Raw genomic sequence first — 26,300 nt, 5'->3', positions numbered from 1 at the left:
GAAAGATGACTGAATTTCTTACCGCGAATGAAATTTATTGAGTACATCAATAATTGTGTTTGTAGATATGCATTGTACGACTGAGAAAAATTAAATATTTTCCTTGATTTAAGTAAGAACAATCTTCGGACTGTCACGGAGACGTCACCTCATTAGACGGAAACTGAGAATCAACGGTGAATGCAGATTTTGTGAGGAAAATTGGGAAACGCCAGAACACAATATCACTGAGTGCGCTGAGACGACAACTGTTCGTGCCATAAACTTTGATACGGCTGATGTCGAAGATGAAGAGCTGGCATCTGTGAAGCCGTGTCAGATACTGGTTTTTCTCAAAGCCCTGAGACTGTATGATGAGTTATAACTCATTATCACTCAAGAAAGGGGAACACACAATAGATCTGTGAGGTCGCGGTGATTAACCCCCCTGCTAAACATTCTATATTCTACAATATGCATTGTATCTTGTTGTATCTTTCATTTTCTATTTTATTAATTTATAAGTAATCAAAGAAAATAAGAGAGAGGACTTAATTTGAGATGTACCTTTAGAAATCTCCTTGTTGGAAAAAGTTGGATGACACGAATTGGTAGATAGTTTCTACAACCCAATTTCTTTGGCAAAACGACATCGCCAACTGTTTTTTGCTTTCGTTAGTTTCGGATCCGAATCCGATCCGCTATTTTTACCCGATCGCGGCGGAGTAAGAGTGACAGAGAGAAAGAGAGAGGTCGGTGACCGCGCACGCGGACGCGCTCGGCGTGGGAGGTGGCGCGACCCATTTTCCTTCGCTCGAATCTGGTGCACTAGGTGAAAATATGCGATGTCAAAGAACCCTGACAGTGAAACGCGACACCGCTCGCGAACATTAGCATACTCACGGATGCGATAGTAAACTTTTATTTCGAGGGGCAATGGACCGACTAAACACACTTCAAGCTGGGTACTTATTTATTGCTGGAGCAAATTTATTCAGACAAATAATTTTGTCCTCGCATACAAAAAATAGCGCAAACATTGATATTTACTATTCTCAATTATAGGTGCACATGTACAACAATAATTAAATGCCAATAAGTTCCCTCCGCTCCGTTTAGATCTTTTATAAAAAACTATACAGATTTTCCGAGGCTACGAGAAAAGCAAAATGAAGCTGACTAAGGAGGAAACCCATATTTCCTTCTTATGTACAGCATGGGATAAAAACTTCATTCCCAGTGACTTCTACATCAAGTCACCGATCCAAGGAGCAAGAGAGCTAGACGTATATTAGACAACGCTAGTAAGGCATTGATTCGATCCCATATATATTACCACAGATGGAAGAAATCATATCTGCTAAATGACATCCAGTAAAGATTTGAAGAAATTATAGAACTAACTTTGAAGAAGGACCACAAAAGAATAATGAAGAAAATTAACAGAACATGTAATAGCATAAGGAAGACATCCAGAAGACTCATAATACATCGCTTACACCAGATCACAGGAAACCATCATAGCTTTATGGGTTACCAAAAATTCACAAAAACTGTGTGCCACTGAGACCTATCACTAGTTCAAGAGATTCAGCAACTAGCAATTTAAGTAGATTTCTTCTTCAAATTGTCCAACCATTAGTAGAAAAAACAACTTCATTTTGTTAAGAATTCAAAACACTTTGTAGAAATACTTAAGAACATAGAATTAGGTTCTTCAGAGGAATGTGTTAGTTTTGATGTGGAAAATTTATATACTAACGTCCCCTTGGAAGAGTCGTTAGACATTGTCGAGGCTAGATTGAAGTTTACACTTGATAACGGTCAGTGATCCTTCTAACCGATACGTTGTGTTAATCAAAATAAATAAAGACAATGGAGTCTCCAAAACTGGAATCTCAATTTTTTTTAGTTTCAACACTATCTTCTTCTGATCCCCCTATGTTACATTCTCCACTACTATCCTTTTCAAAAAGTCTAGCAACTTGGAGACTGGACCTTATATTTATTTATCTTATGTTCTAGACCTTTATCAATGGTCTATCATTGCCTAATACAAAGACTTTAGAAGTCATTTGAAAAGCTGTAGCACTAACATAAAATATGTTTCGTCGTTTCTTCTTAAAACTGACAAAACCTGAAAATGGTTTCGTCCATCAATCCCATCAGCTTAGATACCTATTAAGCTTACAATACTACTAGCTTTGACAGTCTTTCTGTCTTTGCCCATCAGGTAGCCTTAAATTTTGGCAAATGTTCTACTATGAACTTCTTCACCTGTCTTTACCATGGTTTCTCCGCCATTCTAGATATTTGTTAGGTATACAAAAACCATTCTTGTGGCTGCTTCTATAGCGCCCTTGAAAACAAGAAACAATATAATACAAAAATTGTGCGGGACATCTTGGGGTGGTTCATCTCCTACTCTGCGCTCGTCAGCTCTAGGTCTCGTCGACTCAACTGCCGAATACTGTGCTCAATAGTCCACATATCCACAAAATAGACGCACAGTCCAATAATACAATGAGAATGATTGCTGGTGTTTTTAAATCCACACCCACAGAATGGCTTCCAGTACTGAGAGAAATCCCACCCCTAAGTCTGCGCCGCGTAAACGCTCTGGACAGAGAGTTTAACAAGATACTGGACAACAGAGAACTACCGATCCATACAGACATCGAGAATGCTAACTACAATCTTCTAGAAAACTGATCTAGAAAACCACCCACCAAAACCGCACTAAATGTAATTGAAGACGAATGGAGCATCACCGACGCTTGGTATCAGGAAGCGATGTTGATACAAAACAGTGGCATACCATGCATCACCAACCCACCACCAGGTTTTGACTTACCAAGGAAAACCTGGTGCACGCTAAATAGAATTAGAACGCAGCATGGCAGATGCGCCTATACCTATACACAATTGGGGCAAAAGTCCAAGCCCCTCCTGCGAGTGCGGCAAAAATCAGACCATCAAACATATCGTGGAGGAATGCTCTGAAACGACTTATAACGGCAGACGAGAAGATTTCCTACTGGTAACTCCAGAATCAATAGATTATATTAATTTGTTAAATGTTCGGTTGTAATTTTTTTTATTCCTTTTTGTCATATATATACGTACTTTGTGTCTTAATATGCCATACGCTAAATAAATAAATAAAACCAGTTCACTTTAATTCCTTTCTGTCCTTCCGTCAACAAATGCGGTATCCAACAAGAAACTAATTTATTACAGCTTTACAGCTAAATCATGTAAAATTTTTTGAATTGAGTTCTTTGAAATGCCCAGCGATGCTTCAATTTCACGATCGATGTTTTCCTGGGTGACCGCCGTTGTTGATGGACCTATTCTCAGATCGTTGATAATGGTAATTTCGACTGGCTGCACTAAGCCGCACTCAATGCGAACTCGAACAGAATTACAATTTCGAATGGTAAGAGCAAAGCAAGGGCAATGGAAAATTGACCCGATGGGGATTGTTTTTTCGTTCGGCTGCATTAGAGCAGCTTCGTTAACTAGCACTCAGTGCAATAATTTTGGAACCGTCATACATGGTTGGTTCTGTCCAGTTCGCTCCAGCATTGTGCAAGTGCAACTCTTTGAGCAGTTGCTCGACCTGACAGCATTCGAATAGAACCGGTGCAGCCCAGTCGAAATCGTCATTAACTAAAGATGACAATTGATTTTGACATTTGATATATGTTTACAAGAACCTACTATGTTTCTATAAGCAAAATATAAAAGATGTACGCACGTACAAAATATCAAGGTATCAGTTAACAGTAGGTATGATTTAAAAGTCGTGGTATCGCTCATCCCTAGCTTTTGTACACATTTACAACATCTCTAGCGTTTTGTATGTTCTTTTACGATCTTTACAAATATTCCACAATCGAGTACTTAGATCGGTCGTGATCTTTGGTCTCTCAAGTTGCACTTTCTACCCGGACCTTTCCGAAATGCGAGCACATCGGGTACGTTCCTGCAGGGTGTTGGTTCGCTTCGCCGTCTCTCGCTCTCTTCGAGCAGACATCAACAGCAGCAGCAGCTCAATGAGGTCGTTGACATTTCGACAACGAACGGGGGTTATTCACCTACTGAAAGTTAAGCTGGGTTCGGTGCGCTACCTTCCTGTTCTTATTAACCTACTGTTCTGGCCCATGTCACAGTTTACGTCGAGTCGAACGCACAGCTGCCGCTTGAACGAAGTCGCGCTGCTCGCTGGCTTTTTCACTCTCCGTTCGATTAAATTCTGTAAAATTATTTTTAAATCTTTTTTTTAATAATGTATAAAATAACATATCAATACTATGCATCAGCGACGAAACGACTAATTGAGCTGGTCATTAAATTAAAATTGGTTAATTGAAATATCAAAGGCTTATCAATGCCCATCATTCATAGGCCCATAACACCTATGTGGCGTTGCAAAAGCAGTCACGAGAATAGCCACAAAACGGTGGGTAACCAATATATCTCTCGCTAACGAGTATTTGACACGCATCAGAAGCTAGTCACGCAAGGCGTTTTCATTCATGAGCTTTTCTGTGACTGAAAAGCCCGATACGTGATGTTATCTGTCTACCGCACTCCGGACATTCAAAAATCTCATTGCTTTGTTGCCTCTTTACTTTTTGATTGTCGCTGTAAAATTCCCCACACCAACGAGTTTACAATTCTTCTCCAATGAGTTCTATTATAAGCTGTTTCTTCCCACTCATTCTGCATGTTAATCCCCTTTAAGTTTTCGTGGAAAATGTCCTTATACCTTTTGAGATATCCACACGGCCTCCTCTTACCGTCTACAAGCTAACTGTAAAGCAGAGATTTTGGTATGCGGTTTTCTTGCATTCTGCATATGTGACCAGCCCATCTTAAGCGGGATTATGTAACCACGACTCCAATACTCTTGCAGCTTTTTCAAGGACCGATACGTTTGAGACATGATGGAACCATTTGATTCTTAATAAGGTGTCTCTGTTGCAACTTGTTTAATGCGTTCATGTGTCGACGGTACGGCATCCAGGTTACGCTCCCATACAACATGGTGGGGATTATTATTGCTCGGTACACTGCGAGTTTCTTTTTTGTGCTCAAGTCGTGATTGTAGAAAACCCTGTCCCTAATTTCCAAAACGCTCTTGAAGTGCTGCTAATCCTGTGCTGAATTTCAGAGTAGATATTGGCCTTTTCCGAAATAAAACTGCCGAGGTACATATTCCAATAGTTCTTCACCGATTTTTATAGCATTGTTTGATCTTCTGCGGGAGTCCACATGATTTTATTTTTTCTATGTTTAGCTTAAGACCCAAAGCCTCATATGCCCAGGTATATGAGTTCAACATTTCTTGTAATTGCTGTAACGTTTTTGCAACTAGAGCGCATCATCAGCGTATTGAAGTTCTGTGATGATTTTTGTACGTGTTTTTGCCCTGAGTCTTTTTATGTTGAACAGACCACCTTCGTATCTGTATCTAATGCCCAATCCTCTCTCCTGCAGTTTGCTGTCCACTATAATGGAGAGCGCTTCCATGAATATGTTGAATAGGAGAGGCTCTAAGACACATTCTTGCCTAACTCCTGTATTTGTTAGGAAGGGATCGCCCAGTGATCCATGATGGTGACACTCTTGGCTTGTTGTTGTTATGGGAAAATTTACCAAGACAGAGACAGGCGAAAAAGTTCTTAGTATCACATACGCCAAAATTCCAAACACATATGTATCACATACGACCAAATGACAATCTATGATATATCCCATATAATTTTATATATAAAATGTGTGATTTTTCTCATCTCAATCTTCATCTTCTTCTTCTTCTTTCAGTGCCTATCCTCTATGGATGTTGGCAATCATGTTGATCCATATAATCCTATTGACAGCCGCCCTGAATAAATGTACGGTAGTCATTCCCGTCCACTGTCCAATATTTTTCAGCCATGATGTTCGTCGGTGTCCCTGACCTCCTCTACTGTCTATTTTGCCCTGCAGTATTAGTTGGATAAGCTGGTATTTATCATTACGCATCACATGCCCAAGGTATGCCATTTTTCTCACTTTCACACTATTTATAATTTCTAGTTCCTTTTGCATTCTTTGGATCACGGTATTGTTTGACATGTAAGTGTATGAAATCCTAAGTATGCGGCAATAGCACCACATTTCAAAGGCTTCCAAGCGTTTAGATGTAGCATCTGTCAAGGTCCAAGCTTCCACTCCATATAGGAGCGTGGGGAATATGTAGCATCTTAGGACCTGTGTTCCTATAGCAATATTCAGGTGTATATTGTATAGGATCTTTCCAAGACGGTTAAAAACGGTTCTGGCTTTTTCTATGCGGCATCTGATTTCTCGTGAGTGATCCTATTCTTTGTTCCTTCATCACATTCCTTGTTCATCTTCATCACATTAACATAATATGTATACTCAATTATAGAGAAGAATTATAACATATTTATGTAAATAGGTAATAAAAACATCATTAAATATAATTCGTCTGCAATTAACTTTACAGTATTCGTTTCTAAATTTAGGATATTTCATCTAATCGAATTTAGGATATATTTTCAATTCTAGTTACAGTGTGAAAACTGCTTCTGAGTCCAAAATCTAAGTTTTGCATTTTTATTGGTGTAATCGTTGATTGAAAAAATAAAAAGATGCGCAACCTTATGGGTGATTTCGTGGCACAAAACATGTCCAAAAAATAGTAGCCATAATTGTGCATTTTTTGTGCATGCAAAGTTATTAGAATTGTAATATAAAGGGATTAGATAAATATTCTCCAGTTAACCTCTTACTAATAGCAGTTTTTAATGTAATATTTTTCAAAGATAAAGTAACGGCTAACCAAATTCGAAGGGTACAATCTAATAGGATTGGTAACAGTAAAAACAACATATTACACAAAGATATAGGTTACATAAGACGTTGTACACGTGAATACATTACGTTTTTTTTTCTCGGATAATTTAGCTGTTATCAAATTAAGTATCTAGACGGACAAGTTCGGCCAGTTTGGTAGTACCAAATTAGCGTGGTACCGTTCACATACATTTGTACGCGCGCGGTACGACCTCTTGTCGTTTTAGGAAATAACATTTATAATTTATGGTACCATTATGTAGGAAACGATTTATAGAGACATTGTTGAAAAGTCGACCGGCATACCAATGATCTTAAACGCAAGTTTATACATATTTTGATTACAGGGAGATACGAAAATAGAAAGTTTTTTTGGTACTGGTGTTATCTGCTTTGTAATAAAAACATATGGTTGTATTTTAAATTATAATAAATATGAATAGTACAACCATTTTTGGCATTATCACAGAAAACATATTTTTTTAAATAATTGTTATTGTATAAAAAGTCTAAATATCTCTGTTGTCTAACATCACTGTCATGGAAAAGCCATACTATTATTGTTTGTTGATAGTTATGCAGGAAATATGGTTTATAATGTATAAACGATTTAGCTATAAATTGCTTAAAAGCTAATTATAATCGATCCACTATAACATCATAGATTGAACTTTATTATAAATAAACCTTTTAACGTGTCCACTTCTCTGTTCAATTGGATTAGTCAGAATTAAAATGGATCAAGTCCAATTTCCTACTATTTTAAGATATAATCGTCTTTTTACGTTTATAAAATATTTTTTTTCCACTTGAAAAATGAATCAAGTCATACTTCACTCATTAAGCAGCTATATTATCTCTGTTTCGTTTCTGAATATTCTGTGGGTTCCTTTCAGAAAAGAACTAGATAAAGTCCATTAAATTTAACGCTGCGAGCGATTTTAAAACACGTGCTAAAGTGTACAGCTAAAAAAATCTTTTATTGATAAAATGGATGACAATGAAACAAAGTCTGAACCATTTGCACCAAGTGAATCAGATTTTCACCCATCTCAAAGGTCTGATTCTATCGATTCTGAAAGTATCGTTTGACTTATGATTCTTTTCACTATTACTATCTCAATAAATTAGGCTGTTTTTGTTACAAATGTAATATATTTTTGTTACAAATGTAATGAATAAAACTGCACGAGGAAGAAAAATCTTATCATTTCATTAACACACTCTAAAAGGCAACACACAAAAGATCTTCCATTTATACCGCCAATATACCATAATTTTTATACAAATCGGAGAAAACACTATTAATAGATAATGTGAAGTCAACAAATCCCTTAATGACGAAGAAGAATGTACCGATGATCTAATTTATATCTAAAATTTCAAATATTTTCAGAGATAAAATGGTTCAAGTCCAAAAATTATAAACAAACATTCTTAAAAATGACTTCAGTTGTATTTTGAGTTACTTTAGTTTGTAATTATACATTTTAAAATATAATAAAGCATTGTGTAAAGTTTTCTTCTCCAGTTTGTTTTATTTTAATTAAGTAACATTTTTAGCTCAGTACCTAAAATTTTAACTCTTATTTTCTCCACAATTATCTTTTAGGACTTGATCCAGTTCACCTCTAAACCCCTCAATTGTTATTGCTGCATTTTGCGTCTAATATGGTACTATACATCACGTTTAATTAGGCAAAGAAAATAAAATCCTCCTACTCTGGGTGCCTGCTCACCAAGAGATAGAAGGCAATGAAAAAGCAAATGATCTAGCTAGAAAAGGAACGAACACTCCACTAACTGGACCAGAACCGTTCTGTTTTCCAAACGGGAACCAACTGAAAGCGGAACTGAAAAATCTTGAAGACTCCATCCGTAACTTGGAATGGGTGTCCTCCAACGGTCTAAGACACTCGAAAAAGTTCCTCAGAATTTACGACCGAGAAAAATCAAAGGTTTTCCTTGATTTAAGTAAAAACAATCTTCGGATTGTCACGGGGTTTCTAACAGGACACTGTCTCCTCAACGAACACCTCAGTAGGCTGAAGCTGAGAAACATCGGCGAATGCAGATTTTGTGAGGAAAATAGGGAAACACCAGCACCGAGACGACGACCATTCGTGCCATGAACCGATGTCGAGGATGGAGAGCTGGCCTCTGTGGAGCCGTCTCAGATACTGGCTTTTGTTAAAGCCTTGAGACTGTATGATGAGTTATAACTCAAGAAAGGGAAACACACAATAAATCTATAAGGTCGCGGTGATTAACTCCCCTCCTAAACATTCTACATTCTACATGCATCACGTTATAGCTTTTATTTGTATGAATTTATAGATCTCCAAAATAGTTAAATATACTTGATTTTATACGAAATAGGGAAAAAGTGTGGTGGTAATTCCAACAATTTGTGTCAGAGAAAATTCAGATTGTACTCGTTGAAACTTAAATAAAAATAAGTACTAAGTACAATTGAAGCACTACTACCTATATTTTTTGACTCGATTTGCTGTTACTAGGCTTATTTTGAACTGAGTTGGTGAAGAATAATAACTTACCTACAACAATTGTGTGTCATATTATTATGTTTATAAAAATCAAAGTACAATGTTGAAGTTTTTTATTTTTATATGTTTTTTATGTGTTCTTGGAGAGTACGCCACTGAAATACCAATGTTAATTTTTCATATCTTTAGTAACCTTTACTTTGACTTCGTAATCGTCCATAAAAATTCATACGAAAATGCCAATGACCATATAAATTGTAAAATTGTTGCTAGCATTGCCACACACCTACAAATATTATAATTACATATTATTTAAGTGGCGTTTTAAGGTCTTTGCGGATTTAATTAGTTTATTCAAACTATTTTTATCGATTTTGTATAATTGGCCGGTGTTAATTGGTAACGTAATTACGTAGTTACAGCACAAACTCTTTTTTCCATTTAAATCTCTATATTTTATTTGGTGTTATAAAATATCGCTGCTTTGTGTTAGATGAAGGTTATATTACGTTTATTTTTTAATAAATACATAATTTATTATCTTATTAAATATACATATTGTATTCTTATTAAACATACATAACATTATTATATAGTTAGTAGTTATTATATAGTATTGTGGAAATTATTAATATAAATTAATGTGTCTTTATTGCAGTATTAAAATATTACTTACTAATTGATATTTAAATTATCTAGAGGCTGATAATTTTCATATTAGAGTAGTTTTATATAATAAGAGTAATTATTATTAATCCTATATTGAAAAATAAATCAAGATTTTGCATAAAAAGACAAACTAGTTACTTCTATTACTATTAGCTGGATGCCTGAAGGAGGCACCTACCCTAGTACCTATCTCTCAGGCAGAAATCTACGTTACGATGCGTACAATTTATCTTAGATAGCAACTATCGAAAACAGGAAATTGCCATCCTATCCGATAGTCAAGCAGCACTAAACGCGATCAATTCTGTAACCAACATTTCGAAGTTGGTCAAAGAATGCCTAGAGAAGCTGAATAAATTAGGTAAAGAAAATAAAGTCCTCCTACTCTGGGTGCCCGCTCACTAAGGGATAGAAGGCAGTGAAAAAGCAAATGATCTAGCTAGAGAAGGAGCGAGCACTCCACTAACTGAACCAGAACCGTTCTGTTTTCCAAGCGGAAACCAACTAAAAGCGGAACTGAAGAACCTGGAAGACTTCATCCGTAATCTGTATTGCGAGTTCTCCAATAGTCTAAGACACTCGAAAAAGTTCCTCAGAACATACGACCGAGAAAAATCAAAGATTTTCCTTGATTTTCCTATTGGATTGTCACGGGGTTTCTAACAAGACACTGTCTCCTCAACGTACACTTCAGTAGGCTGAAGCTGAGAAAAAACGGCGAATGCAGATTCTGTGGAGAAAATGGGGAAACACCAGAAAACCTTATCACTGAGTGCGTCGAGACGACGACCATTCGTGCCATGAACTTTGGTACGGCTCATATCGAGGATGGAGAGCTGGCCTCTGTGGAGCCGTCCCAGATACTGGCTGGTTAAAGCCATGAGACTGTATGATGAGTTATAACTCGTTATAACTAAAAAAAAAGGAAAACATACAATAGATCTGTAAGGTCGCGGTGATTAACTCTCCTCCTAAACATTCTACATTTTTCTACTATTAGCTTACATACTATTTTACTTAGTTTTTTGACCACATTATACGTAGACACTAAATAATAACTTTATGAAACTATATGAAAATGACACCCTTGGTGTTTTATTACTTCATTTGATAGAAAATGGCATTCAAAGTATATCAATTTTTACATAGAATAGGTATGTCAACTTTTGACATTTTCAGTTAAAAAAAACATTTTAAATTCTGTAAATATAACAACAATTTGATTGGTAATACCGTATGAACGAGAAGAAACAAAAAATACAGTTGGCTGGACGCCATTTCCATCATACTGTACCAAGTGTGTGGTACCAAATTAATTGTAAAAAAATGCTTTTCCAAATATGCTAATGAAATGAGCCAACCTCGTTCCATTTGATAAAATTGAGATATGATTAAAAATACGATTTGGGTATCTTTTAACCAGTCAGGACAAGTCAGAAACAACATTAGACGATCAAGTCTATTTTTCCAAGGTTCCTTGATTAAAAATTACTATTTTTAACACAGCCACTCTAGACTGAAATTTAAAATACGATTTTTTTAAGCGAGAATGTCAAAAGTTGACATATAATATGTCATTTTATTCAAAGTGTCATTTTCTATCTAATAAAGTAAAAAAAATATACCTAAGGGGCCATTTAAAAATCAAAAACTGTAGATATTTCCGGTGAAACCGAAAGTGACCGAAAACAATTGAATACGTCAATCAATCTTAATTTATATCTTATACTAATATACCAAATCTCGTTCTTTTTATCAAAAAATAAAAAAGTTATAGGGGCAAAAGTGGATCACTTTTGAGACAGCACCCGGTATAAGTAACGTACAAGTGAGACGCGTGCAGCATTATTATAAGTATAGTTATATGGCAGCATCCAAGTGTACTTGGTTCCAGTATTGTGCCAACCCTTAATAGCTGTTTATACCTATGCAGGTACAATAATATATGTAGGTACATAGAAACACATCTATGTAGGTAGTAGGTACCTACAATCCTTATCATCTGGTTACAGCATATCAATTGCTTCCAACAATTTTCTTCGTAAAATTTTATCTCGGAGTTTTCCAAAATTTGGCAACATCGACTGACAACAATGATTGGCCAAAAAATAACCTGCGTTAAAAATGGTCCTCAAATTTATTAGACTGAAACAAATGAAGGTAACCCTATTATTATCGTATTATAATGTTATACCTGTGTTCGGAGAAATTTAAATTGCCGACCATTAAAGACCCAGAAGAAAGAAAAAAAAACTTAATGTTCTTTACAAAATAGTAGACCTCATTTCAATTTTTCTATTTATAACGCTATTCGAAAAATTTATGTTCGAGCTTATATAGGCCTATTCGATTATTTTTTTCTGTTACACTATAATAAGATTACTATCTCTATTTATTATTGCAGAAACTTTCTTTAGTTTGAATAATTTAATAATTAAATTGAATTGAGGACGAGTTTTGTATTATCTTGATAAATAAAATAAATTTTGCAAGAAATTTTAACATTGTTAGTGTAGAAGGAGAAGGAAATTTTGAGCTACTAGATGTATCTTGAATTACTTGAAAAGTTTAATGACATTTATAGTAAATAAGGTTTGGGAATTTTCCTATTTATTCAGTGGATGTCGTTTAACACATTTCTTAATACCATATTGTAATATATACGATGTTTAGCAAAAAATTTCTCGAATATACGAGAAATTACTGGTAAAATCATTGTCAGTACTGAAGTAAAATTAGCATTTGGTAGGTTTGCTAGAGGTCCGGATTAATCCGGACGTGTCCGGATTTTCACCACGCCCGGTTGGGTGGATTTTTCATAAGCGTCCGGATTTTAATGTTCCATTAAGAAATGTCGCAATAATATAAAATAATATATTAGTTTCAATAAATTTAGTTACTTAAAAAATCGTCGATAAATTCAGCAGTGTAAATTCGTTGTTTTACTTCCTAAATTTTAAGTTTTGAAAGTTAAAAATGTTTTTTTTTCAAACGTCACAAAAGTATTAATTTTTGCGACGCGGTTGACTATATAAAAAAGACATTTTAACGCCTATAGGCATAAAAGTAAAGCACTTTTACACCTGAGCATAAAACTACGAAAACAGATTATTAAATTGACATAAAGTGTCACATTCAACGAGGGTAACTATAGTTTCTCGATATATAATCACTTACAGGGTATTACTTTTAAATTTTTTGAACTTATATTATTTAGAACGTTTTAAATTGTTAAAAAATTATGACGTCCCGATTTTTTATCCGGATTTTTGGGAATGCTTGCCATGGGTGGACAAGTTTTCATCTGGTAACCCTAGCAATTGGTGCAGAACGCTTTGACATATCGACACAACGCAACTGTTCTAATTTTATTTACGTCAAAGTTGAGCCACTTAAAAGGCATTGCTAATGAAGGAACTTACGTATTTTAAGCTGATAAAATAGAGTCCCTAAGCAGTGAATATCTGCTTCCGAAACAAATTATGAAAAAGTCTAACGGGGCTATAGAACAGTTTATCGCAAAAAAATCACTCAAATTACCTATAATCCGATGGAGATATTAAAACCCGTGAGTTTTTAGGGGACCTTTTTTATGATTCTAAATAATTGTTAATGCGTTAACGTTGAAATTAGCCGACGCCCCTACGGATAGAGCTAGTGGAGCTCTATATTCTTTCCTATTAAACTGTGTTTCGAAAGTTTGGGATAGTCGAAGCTTCTGGGATCTTCTTACAGTGCCATACTCTATACAGAGCGTCGGCTACCTCTCCCATGTACTTGTGATGTATGTCATCAGTGTTTCACAAGTACACGGGACCAGTGGCGCATCCAGACAGTGAGTCTGGGAGGAGTAGTGGCAATGTATAAATAAAATAATAGGTTTAAATTAAATGTTTGCTCAAAGGTGTTGTGACTATCGAAAAAAATAAATTTAGATTGTTCTAGATTTCTATTTTGATTAATATTATTAATTTATTTTGTGGCAATTTTAATTTATACCAGATTTTCTTATTTATAAATTTCTTCCTGGGAGGGGTAATTACCCCCATTACCCCTCCCGTATATGCGCCACTGCACGGGACCTACAGTTTATCGCCGAATCCGAACGGCACTATTTGAGAGGCTGTACAAGGCAAATATACTCAAGGTGGTATGTCATTGCCTCCCTTGAAGTAGCGGCTCGTTGGTCGCTCTATTTAGATAAATAAATATTTTTATTTAAATAAATAAAGCGGCCGTACTGGCTGGGGATCGAACCCTGTACCTTCCGCTCCGCAGATCGATATACTAAGGAGCTAGGCCGGCCACCTTCTGGGATATTGTTCTGTAAATATTGAACTGTAAATGTTCTTAATATGCCTTTCATAGAAGTTTACTTTCCAGGGTTATTTCCAGATATTTGACTTCCTGGGATGGGAGTACTATACGACAGGCCAACTCTAGTACAAGAAATTAAATCAAAAGACTAAGATAGCTGGGACATACATGACTCAAGACAATTCAAAATGGTCTGGGAAGAAGCTCTTAACAACAAAAGATCACTTGGGCTCCCAAAATTTCGATGGCGTGACAACATCCATCTCTGGGTTCAGAACCGGGAAATCCCGGTAGCATTTTTTCGTTTCCTATACGGCTAGCGCAACCGATTGCGTTAATCACATAGGAGACGGACTCGAGACCTGCAACTCCGTTTACTAAGTGGTTAACGCAACCAGTGCAAATGATATTATTATAATGAGTCATAATATTATTAATATGACAGGCGGACCTGCATAGGTGTTAAATTTAATAAATTTAAATTAATAATGAGGTATTTTTATTCTGGAGTCCAAAAAAGCAACATGATTGAGAGATAAATCTAATAGGTAACTTTTAACGTTTAAATATGCTAATATTGGCAAGGCAGTTCATCGGCAACACAGCTTTAAGACGTGGTTGATATGTCAATCTGTTTTTTTTTAATTAAATAGTGCTGAGTCGGTGGTTGGTTCCTTGTGAAACATCGTTGAAATATTAGAATTTTAATAAAACACGCTTTTAGATGTATCAAAAAAAAATTAAAAAGAGTAAGGGCGGATTTACCCAATTCCTTAATTGCTATTCCTTAATTCTTATTTCTTATTCGCTAAATTATAAAAAGATAAAATGCGTGTTATGCAGTTAGTTTGGTTATACAATGTCTTAATCCTTAATTCTTAACCACGGTTCGTAATTCTTTATTTTGAAAGTTCCCAACTTCTAGGAAAAAGTGTAGATGCGCATGCGTGAAATTTTGAAATGTTAATTTTTTGTGTATCTTGTGAACTGTTGTTCGTCCCATTCCAAGGAAGGCATGTCTTGTATTAGAGTTCCAAAATTGCCTTCCATGTCCTTTCTTCTATTCATGGGGCGAACCCCAAATCGCCTACAACCTCGGTGGCGATTCATGAGAGTAGCGACACAACAAGCCATGGTTATAAACAAACCCGAAAGTGCTGTAATTTTTTGTATGGACCTCATTGTACACAATAACACAGCGAAATAAAAACGATTTGATTTGATCTACTAGTGTCAGTTTTAAGAATTAAGAAATAAGGATTAAGACATTGGATAACTGTCTCTAAAAAAATAAGGGATAAAGAATTGTGTATTAAGAATTACAAATTAGAGACTAAGAAATAAGAATTAAGGAATAGCAATTAAGAAATTGGGTAAATCCGCCCTAGCTTAGTTAGGCATTTTTAAGAGTTCTTTAAAATCTAACCGTCTGACTACATTTTAAGGATAATTTGCTATGGTGGTGGATTTAAGGAGTTTACAATAGTGGTAATAAAAAATGTATTCAGAAATCCTTGTTGGTCGTTTACATTATTGTCGTTTTTAGCTGATTTTAATATTTCTAACTATTCTAGGTAATTTAAGCGTCTGCCTTTTGTTTCTCCATCTAATAACTTAATTGAGTTTCCATTAACTGTGTGACTATTTAATATACAATGAGTTGCTAAACCGGAACTTCGCTGGAGATTATTAATATATTTTATATGTTCTTTAATTCTTATATCTAAATTCCTACCTGTTTGACCTATACGTACATGGCATTACAATTATAGCAATCCACCCTATATAAATCAATGAATGGAATTATTATGATTTTCATTGTTGGAATAATATTTTTGTAACTTTATTTATTTAATTGTCAAATTAAATTGTTTAAATCTTAATTCTTAGAGATTTGTTATAGTGTAGCGGTTACAAGTAATATTGAGTGTCCCATTTTCTGTGTCCTAAGTGACTACAAATAAAGCATACCTAGAAAGTTCCATGCAAGCGCTTCTTTGCATGGGTTGCGATGACCACTAGTAAACGGAGTTGCAGGTCTCGAGTCCGTTTCCTATGAGATTAACGCAATCGGTTGCGCTAGCCGTATGAAAACGGAAAAATGCATCCCGGTACCGAAAGCACCGGGAATTCCCGGTTCTTTTGAAACATCAAAGAACCGGGACTCGAAATTATTAATTCCCGGTTCTTTCGGTACTTTCCGGATTCGGTAATAATAATAAACAAACATATTTTTTGTTACGTGCGAAAGACTTTTGATATCTACTATCTAGCGGTCGAAATCAAACTCTTTTAAATAAGTAGTGATGCTATCTCTTACTGCTCTTTCTTCTGAAGTTATTTTGAAATTTCTATAATGTTTATTAGCAATTATTGAAATTTAAATATGTTATTTTATTATTTAGTATAATATTGCTGAATGTATTAGTTATGTTTTTATAGGCATTTTCATCTTTAATTCAAAATGTTAATTTTTCTTCTAATTTAGTTAGTTGGTTTCGAGGTTGATTGATGTTATTTGATGTAATTTTTAAGCTACCTATGTGTTTTCTTTGTTTTTTGCTTGTGTTCATTATTTGTGTTCATGTTTACTTTCTCATGACTTAATAATTGATATTATTTTCATTTGAAACTCAATTTTTCATCGGTTTTACTTTTGAGAACCATCCATTGCTTGCTAATTTACGAACTCCACAATCGTTGAACGAAAATATTTTAGTACAGTTCTGAAAACTATAATTAATACTACCAATTAGGGTTCAGATCTTTTTGGCCATCACAGAACCGGGTCTCGGTAACAATAATTAAAAAATATTTTTTTTGTTATTTGAGAAAGTCCTTTGGTACTTTCTAGAGGTCGAAATCAAACTCTTCTAAATAAGGAATGATGCTATTTCTTATTGTTCTTCCTATCTTTTCTCTTTTGAAGTTCCTATAATATTTATTATTTTATATTCTAATAGATATTTGCATTTTTCATTCAGTATTTTAGGGCTTGACTTTGAGACTAAAGTCAATTAAGTTGGTTTTTGTTGTTTGATGTGAAATTTAAGTTACCTATATACTTTTTTCTTTACTTGTATTCATGTTAATTTTTTCATGACTGATTACTTAATAATTTCATATTATTTTCATTAAAAATCTCAATTTTTTTATCCATTTTACTTTGAAAAACCATCCATTGCTTTCTGATTGAGGAACTGCACCACCATTGAAGAAAAATTAGTCAGTACCAAAAAAAACGGGAAATCCCGGTTCCTAAGAGGCGCGGTACCAAATTTCCCGGTTCCGAAAAACAGCTCCGGTTCCGGAAACCCTTCTCAGGACCGCAACGAGTGGAGGATAATTACTGAGACGGCGAAGACTCACCCCGGGTCCTAGAACCATGGACGGATATACTGAATGTTTTACCTTTAAAGCTGAGCTTTCATGTAATATGTCAAAGGAAGGTCCTTCTAAAAGTTTTAACGACTATCCCAATTTCGAATATTTTGATCAAATTACCCCTACATAAAATCATACATGAAACCTAAACTTTACACCCAATTTCAATCCTGATTACTTGTAAGTTAATTACCAAAATTAATTATTTAGCTGTCATGCCCAGAGCGTGTCCGATTATATTATTTATTCTCGATCGTTTGGTACCAAAGGATCGACATACATATTGTATCGAAGTAAAAAACACGCACAATTTCTTACCAGCGCTCGTCACCGATAGATTCGGTTCCATTTTTGTCGGGCTAGCAACAAACAATCTCTAAAATAAATAATATGAATGGGAAAGTCATAGCCAAGGCTATAGGTCACTGACCTGCTTTAACAGTACTTAACGTAAATACAACTGTAATCGTAGTAGGTTCGATGCCCCCCACTTTCGAATCGACTGGGGGAGACACGCCTTTGGTACTACTGCCAATTTGATCCGCTCGTGAGTGGCATGAAAAACGTATCGAGATTCCGACAGTCGATTAGAGCGGAAGCCCCAAGCAGTTGTGGCCATCCTTCTCGTAGACTGTGCGTTTAACGCAATAGTTGCATTTCGTCAAATACCTATTTATGTTTATTTAAAATGGCAATACCTACATTTAAAATTATTTATCTTTGAAAAATATATACAGGGTTTTTCATACAATCGTTCATTAAAGGTTTTTAGGATTTAATTTAATTATGAATGTGAGATGAAAAAAATGTGAATATATAGAGGCGTATTTTCCTTTTAAGATATTTTTTACTTTAATGGTACTTTTAGTTTAAACGGAAGTGGATACCAATTTACTAATCTTAAACAGAATCATTCTTTTTCTAGGCTTCTTGGATGCTGCATAAAATTATAAACACATTTTATGTATAATGTTCTACACTTAAGTTAAACCGTATTTGAAATATTTTAAATTTTTATGATTAGGATGATATTTGCGGAACAAAAGTATTTTATTTCTTATTGTATATTCATAAATGCTTTTACAAATTACAAATTTTACCCGACTAGGTCTGTAATTCCTTTTTACCGGACTTGTAGTCCGGTTGAGCTACCAAAATCCGGGTATCCTTAGAAGGGTGACTTTTTTTATTCTAATTAATTTTTAAGATGTTAACGTTGAAATTAAGCGTGGAAGGCACTTCGAAAATATTGACATTTGGTTGCTACCGAGGTTGCTACATTAAATTATAGAAAAAAATAAAGGTGTATAAATAAAAATAAGATGTTTCCCCTCTCGGAAACGGTAAGTAGCTAAACTACCAGTGAAGCCTCTACGGATAGAGCTAGTGGAGCTCTATATTCGCCCCATCTAAACTGTGTTTCAAAAATGCATAAGTTTTGGAGATATTTAATTTGAAAGATTTCGATTGCAAAGATATACCCCTGTGATTTTTTTTTTATTTATTAAGTTTTTACGTTTACACTTTTCTCACCTAGTATGGTTAGAAGACGTTAATGTAAGAATTTTAAATGCACTTTAGCCCCATTTTAGGTTATGTTGCATTTTAAAAAAAATGCAGAAAATGAAAACATTATTTTTTTGTTTCACCCTTTTAGCAAAAGTACCACAAAGGCTCTCGATATGCAGCAGACTGGAGGGAAACAGATGAGGCTGGATGTATACCATGATAGGAAAACCCATGATTACTTATGGTGCAGTTGCATGGTACACGAAACTAAAGCAACGTACAGCAAGGCAAAACCGTACTAAACGCAGAGATTGGCATACATCTGCATTACAGAAGCCATGCGAACATGCCCAACGATAGCAATGCATGGAGATCATTCGAAACCTAACACCACTGCACATTATCATCGGAAGATATGCCAGTGCAACAATGATTATAATGGTCATTGGCGGAAACAGTACTGGGAGCATTGTCAGCTCAGGAGCTTGAAACACCCTCAAAAGGAAAAATCCACTCCTCCAACTCCCAGTGTAATGTACCAAGAACGTACAACTTTGAGAAACCCCTCACTGTAGTATTGATACATAAAAAGGATTGGAAGAGAGAAATGGTTGCTCAGCAGGTAAAAGACCATAACATGGTATACTGATGCTTCGAAAACCAAAGCAAAAACAGGGATAGCAGTATTTAGGCTAAAAAATAATTTCTCCGAACCAATGGGCACCTACCCCAGCATCCTTCAGGTAGAAATCTACGCTATCGAAAGAAGCGTACAACTTATCTTAGATAGGAACTATCAAAAACAAGAAACAGCCATCTTATCCGATAGTCAAGCGGAACTAAAAGCGATCAACTGAATAACCATCAATTCAAAGTTGGTCAAAAAATGCCTAGCTTGTATGATATTGCATACAGTTCTCGTTGGGAAGTTATTGTGTATTTTCCAAAACCGCAATACTGCTCAGAGTGCTCAGTTCTGGATTTGCTAATTCCATCGCTGGTTTATTTTTCCCTGGAAATTTTCCATTTATCCAGGTATTTTCTCACATAAATCACCCTTTTCCAGCTTATCGTATGACGCAAAAACTCTCGTCGAGACCAATCCTAAAATGTCAGCCGACTCTACTTCCTCTGCACGTAATTCATATCATTATGATAGTTGTTAGTTCCCAGTAGTTAGTACGCAGAAAAAAAATCGTGGGTGTTTGAGAAGGCTCGAAAGGAAACAATTATTATGTTTTTGCGACGTTTCGCGACTTTATTGTCGCTTCTTCAAGCACCAAAACATACATTGATCCAAATGCCTAAAAACATTCATGGCGATTCCAAACGCAACACTAAAGGTACATTCAGGCTGAGAACGTCGAGCGTCGCGTCGCGTTTGTGTCGCGTCCGCGTGTCGAAATGGAATCAATTCAACTTAAATTAGACCGTTCAGGTCTTGAGTTCAGGCGTCTGCTGAGCGTCGGGGTTCGAGTTCAACGGGGCGGACACGACGCAAACGCGCGCGACGCGACGCTCGACGCTCTCAGCCTGAATGTACCTTTAGATACATACAGACAAACGAACAGAAACTTAGGGTATTTTTGCCCGATGCACACCGATGCTAGGTTTATGTTGTACTGGTCGTACTGGTCGACTCTAGTCGTTTTTTTTTCTGCGTAAGTCATATCGTACTCGTGTCATATATACAAATTTGTTTTCCATATCACTTTTTAAAAGGATATGGGCAGTAGATTACTTAAACAGGACCTCTTCATGTTGAGAAATGCATGCATTAGTCACCTCAAATCATTCTAGTCGGTACAGAATCAAAAAATGTTGCATTTGAAAGCGTGAAGTGTTATTTTATTCATTCGTAGTGTTACTGTATAGAATGAAAAGGACTGGACCATTATCAAGTAACTATCTCATAGAAATGTAATTGGAATTTTCGTGAGCAAAACAACGAGTAAATACTTATTGAGTGGATTGACAGAGAACGAGTTCATACATGACAATGATGGTTGTCTGTATCATCTCGTGTCATTTTTAATCATCGAAAACGTAACCTGGAATGAAACTCCTCCAACGGTCTAAAACTCGAAAAAGTTTCTCACAACTTATTACGACCGAGAAAACTCAAAGATTTTCCTTGATTTAAGTAAGAACAATCTTCGGACTGTCACGGGGTTTCTAACAGGACACTGTCTCTTCAACGAACACCTCAGTAGATTGAAGCTGAGAAACAACGGCGAATGCAGATTCTGTGGGGACAATGGGGAAACACCAGATCACTGTGTGCGCCGAGACGACAACCGCTGCACACTGGCCGAATTTAATCAAATCATGGCATAAATAGAGTTACGCGTTTTATTTTATTGAAACTATAAAAAATCAACATAATTTACCTAAATATATAAACTGATTTTGTTTTCATATTTAACAGAAATTGTATTATACAGGGTAACCGAGGGGGTAACCTAGGCTAATCAGAATATCGTTTATATGAACTAAATAGGCAACATTTTAATTATAGATTCTTCCACTGAGGAAGAAATAGTAGCATATGCTAGGGTGGAATGTGGAGATACGATCCCCACTTTTTTAGATGTTTAAATTTTTATGATATTACTAATTCTAGTTTTAATAATTTACATTTAACACAAAATGGTAATACCGAAAAATAAATTTATAAAATGATGTTCCTAATATTTTGAATTTTAACAGTTTTACGTTTAACAGGAAAAATTAATACCCTTTTGTCTAAAGAAAAAAAAATGTATGTAAATATCTTCTGTATTGTTTACATTTATCATACTCCACTATATTAATAGTCCAAAGCTAATAAAGCAATGTTAAAGAGGTTTAGAAAAATGTTTATCTGATGATTAAGATTTACTATATTTTTTTGCACGTTTTATTAGCTCTTTTGGCCTTTTATATGTCTACAGTAAAAAAATTCTTAAAATAATTTGAATGCAGATAAATCTAACAAATATTGCATAACTTAGTCGAAAGTAAGACTTTTAGATTACACTGTATAATTTTATTGCGGGCAACTTCGGGCAAGCTTTTTTGGTGGATACTATATGTATAGAAAGGCACTGAATAATATAGAAAAAAATATGTGGCATTGGAAATATGGTGAAAACACAAACAAAATGCTTTTTGTATTTTGTTTTTTTAATAATTCACTTAAGAACATAATATTACCTCGCTAATTATCTCATATGATTTTTGAAATACAGACTTATACTATCATTTTTTGGTATTAAATAATTCTATAGCTCAGTAGCCCCATTCCATAACTGTAGTTTTATTTTTTCTTTTAAATAAAGCTTTTTAATACATTTGAACATATCAAATGTATATCTATTTAACTACACGCTTAAAACTTGCCAACGATTTTAATCAACTTTGACCTAAATTAAAACAATAAATCAATCATTTATCGTGTCAAAATCATGTGTAACTAGTCTGCTGGAATAGTAGAGTATCAACACTGACATTTTTGTGACCAATTATTAAAAGTAAATATTTCTATTTATGCCATGATTTGATCAAATTCGGCCAGTGTGCGCTGGTGCCATAAACTTTGGTACGGGTAATGTCGGAGATGGAGAACTGGCCTCTGTGGATCCGCCTCAGATACTGTTTTTTTTATCAAAGCCTTGAGATTGCTTGATCAGTTATAACTCGTCATAACTTAAGAAAGGGGAACACACAAAAGATTTTATGAAGTAGAGACATCCCTTGGTGAAATAGGCAGTGCTTAAACAAAAATTCTATAGAGTCGTAATATCAAAAAATTAAAATAACCCTGATGCTAGCCAACATTTTGTAATGAAACCTAAAGAAAAAACTTGCTTGGGATCAGAACGAAATAAAATAATTATCATGAACTAATTAATATAATAAATCCACAAGTTTGCCATCCCTGCGACGCCGCCACTGTTATATCTTTAAACATGATTTTTACTCATAGTTTAAATAGACATATGCAAGTATATTAAACGCCTTAAAGTCTATAATGCCAATTAAGGAAATGCACGACCAGCGGGTATGCAGCCAGTTACTGGGAAAACCCGCCACTTTGACGTCATTTAGTCTACGAGCGTCCATTAACATTAGATAAATGCAACTAACCAGTACCAATTTACGTTTTTGTTTTAAAAATTTGTCTTATGTTTTAGGTTCAACGCACTTTAATTGAACTAATCGATAAAATAATGTTAGTTATGGTTTTCTTCAAAATTCAATTTATTGTGCAAGTTTTCTCCTAGATATACACGCCAACATAACTTTAATTAATAATATAATAAGATTTGTGTGAATACATAAACATAGCATCATCTTCTCATTATCGGTAATTGTAAATTGTAATGCAAAAATTCTGAATAAATAGATTAAAGATAAATAATAGAATAGAATAATTTAATAGACCTAGAAATAACCGTATGATCGAAAAAAAAATGGCGTTAGCGATGACTATGAAATAAAGATCGCTGTCATTTTATATGTAAATTTATATGGGAAATGGCGTCGATCGTCATTTCCCAGCTACCTGGACGCCGTTTTTGTTTCGATCATACGGTAGATATTGTTTAAATGTAGAATTTTATTTATTTTTTTTTCGACTTTGTTTAAATAGATTAAAATATAAGTAATATCTCACTCATGTGTTTGTTACAACATTTTGAAACCAAACTCTTTTTTATGTCATTCATATACCTACAGGGTGAGTCTCAAATAATTGCAAATATTTTCAGAGTTGGTAGATCTTGATAAAGGAAATATATTCTCCCTTTGCTGTTTTTCAAATAAGTCCAAAATAACCGAGATATTCAACTTTGAAAATGTAAAAAGACTTTTTTTTCAATTTTGAGAATCACTGGATTTTTCCTGTTTTTTAGTCGTTCTAAATTTAATCTACTAATCTATGTTGCATATTAACAAGATATGTTTTATATAAGTTTTTATAGTTTTTTAAGAGAAAATTAAAAAAAAATAAAATTTTCAATTTTTTTGCCTTTTTTCAGCAAATACCCGTGAAAATATTTGTGCTTATTTAAGACCCACCCTGTATATGTCGAAACAATAAAACTAAAAATACAAACAAGCTGGCAATGTTTTTTTAGTAAAGAATAGATTAATAAACGGATTATATACAGAGTGAGTCAGCGATAGAGTAAAATTCATTATTTTATTTGTTTTGAGAATAAGGAAAATATGTCAAATATAATATTTTTTGGAAATGAAATGGTTATATGGTTTTTTAATGTAACACCTATTTTAATTTTATATTTAAATTCTGCGTAAAATTCTATAAGTTCTTAAACATATTATATTCTAGTCCATGAGGTAGTGAAGATTTTCGGTACTTATTTTCCTAGTCAGCAAACAGTGATAGAATTGTTCGATATGTTATTCTAAGCAAATTTCATATACAGGGTGTCAAAAAATAATGTAACTAACTTTGATGGGTGATTCTACAAATAAATATAAAACAAAAAGTTCCTATGAACATATGTCCTAAAATACTTTTCGAAGAAGTTACAGCCCGAGAAAGGTTTAAAAATAATATATTTTGTTTAATTTTAAGAACATTGATAAACCGTTTCTCCTGAAATTTGGTACTCTTATACACATTTTAATGCCAAAGCGAATGGCGATTGTAAAACATTCCGTAATAGCACTGAAAGGGTACTTTGCAGTGTCAAAAATTTTCACATCTAAAAATACGTACTACAGTACAGCCTGACTTGTGAGTCTGGCGGGGCTTTCGTGATTGTAAATGATGCCAGACGTGTATTTTCTATAAAATTAAAGTATTATTTATAATGTAACAAATTTTCAAATCCGTGAAAATAAAAGCAAAAATTTTATTATTTTTGCAATTTTCAAGATGCCGCCAAACTCATTTGTCAATTTTGTAAATCAGCCAGACTTGTTTTTGATTATATATACTAATATATAAAATCCTTAAGTGACTGACATACTGATTAATCACGATCCTGCTCAAACCACTCAACGTAAGAAGCTCAATTTTGGCGAACAGGTTGATTCTAGGGTGTAGAGGTTCGATAAGAAGGGATTTTTCGAAATTTCAGTTCCAAGAGGGTGAAACCACCCCTCAAATATTACAATATTTTTTGTTTAAAAAACGGTCAAGTTTCCGAAAAAACGCTTAAACACGTATATTTTATTTTGTTTTTTTACATATTTTAAGTTTTTTTAAAAATGTATACAGGGTGTTTCGAAAAATCTGGTCATTGATTAATCACGATCCTGCTTAAAGCGCTTGACGTAAAAAGCTGATTTTTGGAAAACAGATTGTCTTTAGGGTGTAGAGGTTCGATAAGAAGGGATTTTTCGAAACTCGAATTCTAAGGGGGTGTTTCACCCCTTTACAATTCGAGTTTTTCCGGTGAGTTTTTCGGAAAAACTCTTAAACACGTATATTTTATTTTGTTCTTTTACATATTTTAAGATTTTTTATAAATTTCAAAATCACGATTCCAAATCACAATTCTGCTTAAACTGCTTTACGTTTAAAGCTGATTTTTGGCAAACGGATTGACTGTAGGGTGTAGAGGTTCGATAAGGAGGGGTTTCTCGAATCTCAAATTCCAAGAGGGTGAAAACGCCCCTCAAATATTACAATATTTGTTATTTAAAAAACGGTAGTCTTTCGGGAAAACGCTAGGACAAGCATAATTTATTTGTTTTTTTTACATATTTTAAATTTTTTTAAAAACTCATACAGGGAGTTCCAAAAAGTTGGGTAATTTCTTAACCACGATTCTGCTTAAAGTGCTTGACGTAAAAAGCTTATTTTTGGCAAACGGATTTTTCGAAAGTAAAATTCCAATGAGATAAAACTACCCCTCAAATATTACCAAGTTATATAATAATATCGCCATATTGTTTTTTCTCATGCTAAGACATAAATGTGAGAAAATTTTATCCAGTTTGTATGCTAATGGAAATTCTTGCTTTGCTTTATCATCACCATTACAAATGATTAATTCGACGCGAACGAAGTCGCTGGTACACACGCTCGTAGTTTATAATAGTCTCAAA

At 34.5% G+C, this 26,300-nt stretch overlaps 1 protein-coding gene across 1 annotated transcript in view; it reads left to right on the top strand.

Moving 5' to 3' along the window:
- The first annotated feature begins 2,875 nt into the window (after nt 1–2,875).
- Nucleotides 2,876–26,300, top strand: part of LOC115875348 — a 45,484-nt gene continuing 22,059 nt past the window's right edge. Inside the window, exon 1 of the mRNA XM_030890770.1 lies at nt 2,876–3,019. Coding sequence (XP_030746630.1) covers nt 2,876–3,019 — 144 coding nt within the window. The remainder of the gene's footprint in view (nt 3,020–26,300) is intronic.

This window comes from Sitophilus oryzae, unplaced genomic scaffold, assembly GCF_002938485.1.
Source record: "Sitophilus oryzae breed Bouriz unplaced genomic scaffold, Soryzae_2.0 scaffold_1375_pilon_pilon, whole genome shotgun sequence".
NCBI lineage: Eukaryota > Metazoa > Arthropoda > Insecta > Coleoptera > Curculionidae > Sitophilus > Sitophilus oryzae.
The sequence above is the reverse complement of the archived record's forward strand: the minus strand, read 5'-3'. Positions and strand labels throughout refer to the sequence as shown.